Source organism: Poecilia mexicana, unplaced genomic scaffold (genome assembly GCF_051168715.1).
Source record: "Poecilia mexicana isolate PSO_F unplaced genomic scaffold, ASM5116871v1 scaffold_19, whole genome shotgun sequence".
In the NCBI taxonomy this organism is placed as follows: domain Eukaryota; kingdom Metazoa; phylum Chordata; class Actinopteri; order Cyprinodontiformes; family Poeciliidae; genus Poecilia; species Poecilia mexicana.
Window position 1 is genome coordinate 24,788,880 of NW_028263388.1, and position 8,894 is coordinate 24,797,773.

General features: G+C 46.8%; 1 protein-coding gene across 1 annotated transcript in view; it reads left to right on the top strand.

Moving 5' to 3' along the window:
* The window catches only part of mybpc2b (myosin binding protein Cb), a 28,932-nt gene that overhangs the window by 19,667 nt on the left and 371 nt on the right, over positions 1 to 8,894 (top strand). The window contains exons 16-30 of the mRNA XM_014988729.2: positions 7 to 172; positions 254 to 360; positions 455 to 484; positions 578 to 720; positions 1,748 to 1,907; positions 2,006 to 2,110; positions 2,182 to 2,370; positions 2,497 to 2,631; positions 2,706 to 2,873; positions 3,858 to 3,946; positions 4,620 to 4,815; positions 4,887 to 5,026; positions 5,102 to 5,261; positions 7,322 to 7,458; positions 8,268 to 8,454. Of these exons, the coding sequence (XP_014844215.2) occupies positions 7 to 172; positions 254 to 360; positions 455 to 484; positions 578 to 720; positions 1,748 to 1,907; positions 2,006 to 2,110; positions 2,182 to 2,370; positions 2,497 to 2,631; positions 2,706 to 2,873; positions 3,858 to 3,946; positions 4,620 to 4,815; positions 4,887 to 5,026; positions 5,102 to 5,261; positions 7,322 to 7,458; positions 8,268 to 8,454 (2,112 nt within the window). The remainder of the gene's footprint in view (positions 1 to 6; positions 173 to 253; positions 361 to 454; positions 485 to 577; positions 721 to 1,747; positions 1,908 to 2,005; positions 2,111 to 2,181; positions 2,371 to 2,496; positions 2,632 to 2,705; positions 2,874 to 3,857; positions 3,947 to 4,619; positions 4,816 to 4,886; positions 5,027 to 5,101; positions 5,262 to 7,321; positions 7,459 to 8,267; positions 8,455 to 8,894) is intronic.

Consider the following 8,894-nt stretch of genomic DNA (forward strand, 5'->3'; position numbering starts at 1 on the left):
GTTCAGAAAAGGAGCTGGAGGTGCTGCAGGACATTGCTGACCTGACAGTCAGGGCGACAGACCAGGCCGTGTTCAAGTGTGAAGTGTCCGATGACAAGGTCACTGGAAAGTGGTTCAAAGATGGAGTGGAGGTGCTGCCAAGCGAGCGCATCAAAATGACTCACGTAGGAAGGTCAGAATAGCAGCAGGTGGATGAAATGTGATTGGGTTTTTGTTAAAAGCTGAACACATGTTTGCTGTTTTGTCGCGTCAGGTTTCACCGGCTGGTTATCAACGACGTGAAGCCTGAGGACGCTGGGGACTACACGTTTGTTCCTGATGGATACGCTCTGTCGCTCTCCGCCAAACTCAACTTTCTGGGTGAGGAGGAGGAAATATTTTCTAAGCCATCAGACGTGCATATCATTTATTACAAATGTGACATCTTCAACTCATTTCTTCTCTCTCAATGCAGAAATTAAGATTGACTACGTGCCAAGACAAGGTAGGACTCCTAATCCCACTGAAACAGCAGATAATCTAATTCCTGCTGCTGAGCTAAATGTGTTCCCTGTTTTTATCTTTAATTTTTAAACAGATCCACCAAAGATCCACCTGGACACCACAGGAAACATGGTCTCTCAGAACACCATCATCGTGGTGGCGGGCAACAAGCTGCGTCTGGATGTGGAGATCACAGGAGAACCGGCTCCCACTGTGGTCTGGTCCAAAGGAGAGGAGGTGAGGGAACCACCCAGCGCCGCCCGCTGAAACCCAGGAGTACTGTAGGCCTCCTTTAAAAACACTCCAACCAAATATACATTCATTAATACACACAGTGGAAATCATCTTGGCTCAACTGGACTCTGAGGTCAACAGTCTTCCTCTTCTCCACTTTAGGGGCAACAGCCAATCAGTGCCAAGAAAACTAAATGACGCTCCTGGATTGGCTGCTTTCCAAACGCTAGCGTAGAGTAGTGTTGTGTCTACTTGTTTCAGCTTCCCAGTTTGTTTTCCAAAAAGTCTGTCAATAAGCAAATTTTCAGCAAATAGTTTGTAGTTGCATTCCACAGAAAAGTCTCTGAATACTGAAGCGTGAATTGGAACGGCTCAGTATTCAATAATTACACCAACGTTAATGTCGCTGTTTTGGTCAATAACTGATATTCACCAATATTACATATACTGCTCTACTGCTTTGACACATTTGGAGGAAATAAAATGAGGCCCATTTTTTTCGTGTTGGATTAAATCTGCGATTTTAGACAAAACCACAAATATTTATTTTTTTGGCATTTTGTACATTTTGAAAATGGACGTTTTACAGCCTTTTTTTATTATTTTGAATGAAACCAGATTTTATTTGACCAAGATTTTAGGATGGAATATGGAAATAAATATCGGTTGTTATTATTTATTGTTTATTTATCGGGCTGATGTTGGTGCCGATATATATACTACCAGTATGGCGTTTTTGTCTATTTATGATTATTTTTTACATCTGTTTTAAGATTTTTGACACCAGTATGATTTTACAAAGATAGTTTTTGTTATTTAAGTTGGTTTTAAAGGTACATCAAAGCCCTAAACCTGTTCATTTGTGACTCTCAGATGTTTTTACTGAACCAAGCTTCTCTTCCACAGGAACGTTTGTTAGTTTTTTAGCACTAGTTGTGAACTTGTATAACCTTTTTCATTTTGCTGATTTTAAATCTGGTGAATTGAAAACGCTCCACGGTCCCAGGTCACATGCCTTCCTGTGTTTCAGGCGGTTATCGCCACTGAAGGGCGGGTCAGGGTGGAGTCCAGGAAGGACCTGAGCTGCTTCGTGATTGAGGGCGCCGAGAGAGCGGATGAGGGAAACTACACCATCTGTGTCACCAACCCAGCAGGAGAAGACAAGGCTATGCTGTTCATAAAGATCGTGGGTAAGAGGAAATGTGTTCATTTATTCATAATTACCAACTGCAGGGTTTAACAGCCGTCATCTGGCCTGGCTGGAGAAAACTAACCCGTGCTGTTCCAGATGTGCCCGACCCGCCTGAGAACGTCAAATGCACCGGAGTGGGTGAGGACTGTGCCACCATCGTTTGGGAACCTCCCAAGTTTGACGGCGGTGCACCGATCAAAGGTAAAGAAGCGAGTCTGAAGTTCTTCAACCCAAAAGAGACGCAGCTGAGATCTGGGTTTCCACTCCGACAGGTTACCTCATGGAAAGAAAGAAGAAAGGCTCGTCCAGATGGACGAAGCTCAACTTTGACGTATACGAACCAACTACGTACGAGGCCAAGAGGATGATTGAAGGAGTCCTGTATGAAATGAGGGTGTTTGCTGTCAACAGCATCGGCTTGTCTCAGCCAAGTCTGAACTCTAAACCCTTCATGCCCATCGGTAGGTTTCACAACTGTCTGCACTTCGTCTTCCTCAGCCTCCGCTTGTCGTTCCCTGTGGGTCTCACCCTGCTTTTCGCCGTGCCAGTCACTTATTCCGTCGAGTCTCTCGTTTTGTCACCTTCAGCCCCAACCAGCGAGCCGACGCGTCTGACGGTCCACGATGTGACAGACAGCACATGCAGCTTGAGGTGGCTCGCCCCGGAGAAGATCGGGGCCGGCGGTCTGGACGGCTACGTGATCGAGTACTGCAAAGAGGGAGGTACGGCGGCGGCGCCGCGCCGAAGCAGAGGTTACAACTCCTCCCGCCGTGACTTACTGTGTGCTGCTGTTTAGACACCGAGTGGGTAGCCGCCAACACGGACCTGTGGGAGAAGCAGGGATTTGTGGTGCGCGGCCTCCCAGTGGGAGAGAAGATCAATTTCAGGGTGGTGGCAGTAAACATAGCCGGCCGCAGTCCGCCCGCCACTCTGTCACAGCCCGTCACCATCCGCGAGATTGTTGGTGAGTGAAACGGCTTCAGACGAGAGCGAGTAAAAAAGACTCAGCAGATCTTACTACTACTCAGCTGCTAAAGCCAAACACTCATCCATGTTTAAAATAATATGGATTTACATACCGGTCCCACATCCCTAATACAGACGACCTGTAGCAAACTCAAAGATTAAAGTTATATTTTCACTTGTCCAAAAAAATGACTCCAGTAAGAGTAAAATATTATTTGGTAAAAAGGTTATTCAAGTAACTGATCAAAACAGTAATCATTTAATTTTGGGTTTGGTGTAAATATTGCTACTTTAAAGATCAAAATAACAATAATTCATATAATTAACTAAATACAAAATAAGAAAATCATTTTTCCAGATAAATTCTTTTCAATAAAAAAAATCATGAAACTTTAACAAAAACTGCAGGTTTGTGTTTGTCTGGTGAATTTTTGATTAAAACATGTTTTTCATTCAGTGGGAAGAAAATCCAGGAATTTTACTAAGTAAAGTTTAAGTAAGAGTAAAGACACTTCATAATAAAATTACTCAAAGCTAAAAGTACATTTTAAAAAGTTACTAAAGTAAATGTAAGTAGTTGCTACTGAACGCTCCTCTTCCTTTCCGGATTGGTTGTTTAGACGTCCGTCATGGCGGAGTGGGCGGAGCTCTGCAGAGCGCCAAGCTTTTCATTTCTACTGAAAGCATGTGGTTGACGGGCAATTGGCAAAAATACATTTATCCAAATATTAGAGGGAAGAGTCTGTATGAAGGACTTTCTAAACCCTCAATAAATGTAATAAATTGTTTTTGTAAATCCCCATAGAAGTTTGTAGTTTTTCACTCCATCTAAAATACATCAAATAAATCCGCCTGCATTCGTTCTCATTATAAACGAATGTAAATGTTTTAACGCTGCTGTAACGTTGGGAACCTTCTGATTCAAAACGACCAATTAAATTAAAGCGAATTGTGTTTTAACTGGTGTTTTTTGTTTTTTCAGAGCATCCAAAGATCCGTCTTCCACGTGAGCTGAGAACAAAATACATCCGTAAGGTTGGAGAGAAGATCAACCTGACCATCCCGTTCCAGGTTAGACTCAGGACGAGCGCCGAACCCGTCAGCCTGCGCTGCTTTCTGTTCAACTCTGCAACGATTATTGGCTCTCATGTTTAAGACCAACACAGAAGGCTTAAAATAAATGGTTGTTATGGCGACTCGGTGACCCCTCGTTGCCACTCTTCCCTGTGTTTCTTTAACGATGAGCGATGGATACTTTCACTCGCTTCCTCTCAGTCCAGCTTCAGGTTAAACCTGGGTTTTCAAATTAAAACATATTTATATAATCCCAAAAGAGAAATTAAATGCTGTTGCAACAGGAGGAGCCTCTGGTAGCAGTCCGTCTTCCAGCACATCTGAAGAGGCCTCTGACTGAAGACTGTTGCTGGATTGCTGTATCATTTTTCCAGATCATATTCTACAGTAACGTCCTGGATGGCACCTTCAGTTGTTAGCTAGCTCTGCTAATCTACCGCCTTTGCTTTTGCTGCGCCTCTTCAAATCTATCTGGCTAGAAAAGTGGGCAGTGAGATGTTGGCGTAGGGGATCTGATCCTGTCTGATGATGGTTTGAATTTCCTTCTCTCTCTGTGAGATTACACACCTGCAATCAAAGATGAATTTACGATTTTTAACTATGAAGGCCTCAAAACGTCCCAGCTTGTGTGATTTTAGTTTTCCTGAATGAATTTTCCTCTGGCTCACAGGGTAAGCCGCATCCCATTGCAACTTGGCTGAAGGACGGCCAGCCGGTCGATCCCAAGATGGTGAACGTCCGCAACACGAACGTAGACAGCATCCTCTTCATCCGCTCAGCAGAGAGAGAGCACTCCGGGACGTACGAGCTGGTCCTCAAGATCGAGAACATGGAGGACCGAGCCACCATCAACATCCGGGTCATCGGTAAAGTCGACATCATTCAGGAAACATGGATGTGAAAAATGGTTCTAACGTCGCTAAACTAACCCGAACAGAGAAGCCGGGGCCTCCGGTGAATGTGAGGGTGACGGACGTCTGGGGCTTCAACGCCGCGCTGGAGTGGGAGCCTCCAAAAGACGACGGCAACAGTGAGGTCACCGGATACACCATCCAGAAAGCTGACATGAAGACGAAGGTGGACAGATTTGACCTGATGGTCCAAATGATCAACGTTTCATTCATTCATCTAACATGTTCCACCCCCCATCAGGAATGGTTCACCATTTACGAACACAACAGACGAACAAACTGCACGGTGTCCGATCTGATCATGGGGAACGAGTACATGTTCCGGGTCTACAGCGAGAACCTGTGCGGCCTGAGCGAGGAGCCGCGGATGAGCAAGAACACGGCCGTCATCTCCAAGACAGGTGAGCTGTGTGTGAGGCTGAGTGTGTGAGGCTGTGTGTGTGAGGCTGAGTGTGAGCTGTGTGTGTGTGAGGCTGTGTGTGTGAGGCTGTGTGTGTGTGAGGCTGTGTGTGTGTGTGAGGCTGTGTGTGTGAGGCTGTGTGTGTGTGAGGCTGTGTGTGTGTGTGTGAGGCTGTGTGTGTGAGGCTGTGTGTGTGATGCTGTGTGTGAGCTGTGTGAGGCTGTGTGTGTGAGGCTGTGTGTGTGTGTGTGAGGCTGTGTGTGTGAGGCTGTGTGTGTGATGCTGTGTGTGAGCTGTGTGTGTGTGAGGCTGTGTGTGTGAGGCTGTGTGTGTGTGTGTGAGGCTGTGTGTGTGAGGCTGTGTGTGTGATGCTGTGTGTGAGCTGTGTGTGTGTGAGGCTGTGTGTGTGAGGCTGTGTGTGTGTGAGGCTGTGTGTGTGAGGCTGAGTGTGTGTGAGGCTGTGTGTGTGTGAGGCTGTGTGTGTGAGGCTGTGTGTGTGTGAGGCTGTGTGTGTGTGAGGCTGTGTGTGTGTGAGGCTGTGTGTGTGAGGCTTTGTGTGTGTGAGGCTGTGTGTGTGAGGCTGTGTGTGTGTGAGGCTGTGTGTGTGAGGCTGTGTGTGTGAGGCTGTGTGTGTGAGGCTGTGTGTGTGATGCTGTGTGTGTGTGTGTGAGGCTGTGTGTGTGAGGCTGTGTGTGTGTGAGGCTGTGTGTGTGTGAGGCTGTGTGTGAGGCTGTGTGTGTGTGAGGCTGTGTGTGTGAGGCTGTGTGTGTGAGGCTGTGTGTGTGATGCTGTGTGTGTGTGTGTGTGTGAGGCTGTGTGTGTGAGGCTGTGTGTGAGCTGTGTGTGTGAGGCTGTGTGTGTGTGTGAGGTTGTGTGTGTGTGTGAGGCTGTGTGTGTGAGGCTGTGTGTGTGATGCTGTGTGTGTGTGTGTGTGAGGCTGTGTGTGTGAGGCTGTGTGTGTGAGCTGTGTGTGTGTGTGAGCTGTGTGTGTGTGTGAGCTGTGTGTGTGTGTGAGGCTGTGTGTGTGAGGCTGTGTGTGTGAGCTGTGTGTGTGAGGCTGTGTGTGTGTGTGAGGCTGTGTGTGTGAGGCTGTGTGTGTGAGGCTGTGTGTGTGTGTGAGCTGTGTGTGTGAGGCTGTGTGTGTGTGTGAGGCTGTGTGTGTGAGGCTGTGTGTGTGAGGCTGTGTGTGTGTGAGGCTGTGTGTGTGAGGCTGTGTGTGTGTGAGGGTGTGTGTGTGTGAGGCTGTGTGTGTGTGTGAGGCTGTGTGTGTGTGAGGCTGTGTGTGTGTGTGAGGCTGTGTGTGTGTGAGGGTGTGTGTGTGTGTGAGGCTGTGTGTGTGTGAGGGTGTGTGTGTGTGAGGCTGTGTGTGTGTGTGAGGCTGTGTGTGTGTGTGAGGCTGTGTGTGTGAGGCTGTGTGTGTGAGGCTGTGTGTGTGATGCTGTGTGTGTGTGTGTGAGGCTGTGTGTGTGAGGCTGTGTGTGAGCTGTGTGTGTGAGGCTGTGTGTGTGAGGCTGTGTGTGTGAGCTGTGTGTGTGAGGCTGTGTGTGAGCTGTGTGTGTGAGGCTGTGTGTGTGTGTGAGGCTGTGTGTGTGTGAGGCTGTGTGTGTGTGAGGCTGTGTGTGAGCTATGTGTGTGTGAGGCTGTGTGTGTGTGAGGCTGTGTGTGAGCTATGTGTGTGTGAGGCTGTGTGTGTGTGAGGCTGTGTGTGTGTGAGGCTGTGTGTGTGTGAGGCTGTGTGTGAGGCTGTGTGTGAGGCTGTGTGTGTGTGAGGCTGTGTGTGTGTGAGGCTGTGTGTGAGGCTGTGTGTGTGTGAGGCTGTGTGTGTGTGAGGCTGTGTGTGTGTGAGGCTGTGTGTGTGTGAGGCTGTGTGTGTGTGAGGCTGTGTGTGTGAGGCTGTGTGTGTGTGAGGCTGTGTGTGTGTGAGGCTGTGTGTGTGTGAGGCTGTGTGTGTGTGAGGCTGTGTGTGTGTGAGCTGTGTGTGTGTGAGGCTGTGTGTGTGTGAGCTGCAGATCCCTAACCCGTCTTTGCAGCAGAACCAACTGGGTTCTCTGGTCTCTCCAGGTCTGGAGCTCAAGCAGGCGGCCTATAAGGAGAAGGACATGGCCTGTGCTCCTAAGTTCACCCAGCCGCTGGTGGACCGGTCGGTTGTCGCTGGCTACAGCACCGCCATCAGCTGCTCTGTGAGAGGCTTTCCCAAGGTAAACCAGCCTGCTGTAGTAAGCTTGCAAAAATATTATATTCTGTCTCATTACAGCCACAAAATTTAAAATATTTCATTTTATGGCCAGACTGATTTTCCTGTTTCATCCGTTTCCAACCGTTTTCTCCTTTCGCTCCACGCCGTTGTTTTTCATTTAAGCAGTTGTGACAAAACCTGAAACTGCTGCTGCGCGATTTACTCAACAGGTTGTTGCTAGGCAACCAAGGAGCGAGTGAGTTAGTTGATCCCACTCACTTTGCTTTGCTAGCTAAAAGAGGTGGAGCCTACATCCCCCAGAATGCTGTGCGGTCTTGAAGCAGAGTTTAAGGAAATTATTGAATTAAAAAAACACAAATATTTGCTCCACAAACACATGTCCAGTTTGATTTGTGTCACTAAACTGCTCTCAGTAACTGCATTTAATTATATTTTCAAATTTAGTGAAACTCTCATTGAACAAACACTGGAAAGGATACGAAAACTATGAAATTGGGTTTGATCCATTCTGGAAAGATGGATGGGAAAACATGTCAGGCTCTGGGGGCATGAAGCCTAGTAGTTCTGCATCAGTACTTGCAGTAAAAGGTACAAAGTGTCGACTTAAGCGACTCAACATAAAGCCACACTACATTTTCCAGATTTTGATTTTGTCTAAAAAGTTTGAAAACCACGTTCTATGTGCTTTTCATCTCCCAGTTCTTTGTGCGTTAACCAGATGACATCCAAGTAAAATACACAGATGTTTGCGGTTGTGTTAAAGTCTTCACAGAGCCAATTCACTGCATCTCTGCATTCTGCACCTCTCAGCCTAAGATCGTCTGGATGAAGAACAGAATGATCCTTGGAGAGGATCCCAAGTTTCTGATGCAGAACAACCAGGGAGTTCTGACGCTCAACATCCGCAAGCCGAGCACGTTCGATGCAGGCAAATACGTCTGCATGGCGGTCAACGACCTGGGCCAGGATGAGGTGGAGTGCAAGCTGGACGTCCGAGGTAAGGGCAAAGATGGCCGAAAAACGGTGGAAAAGTTGTTTGTCACATAAATTCTTGGCTTCAGTTTTGTAAATATATTTAACAGGAAACCTTGTGACTTAAAACAAGCAACCAGTGATCAACAATTTCACCTGGAAAGTGACAGAAACATGTTTTTAATCCTTTTATATTGAGCTGCTAGCTAAAGCAGTCCACACCAAACCAATGCAACCATGACATGCAGAACAACAAACAGCAGCAAGCTCAAAGATTATAGAATAATGTGCTTATGGCAAACTGTTTGTGGATTTAATGCTGGCTCACAGTTTGCCACGCAAACAGCTCTTCATTTTTCAAACCACAGTAAATACTTCTAGGTTATTAAAAAAAGATTTAAGTAGTTTTACACTAGTGAAGGTTTTCTAGTTGTTCCTTTTATTTACAAATATGGCCAGTCAGAC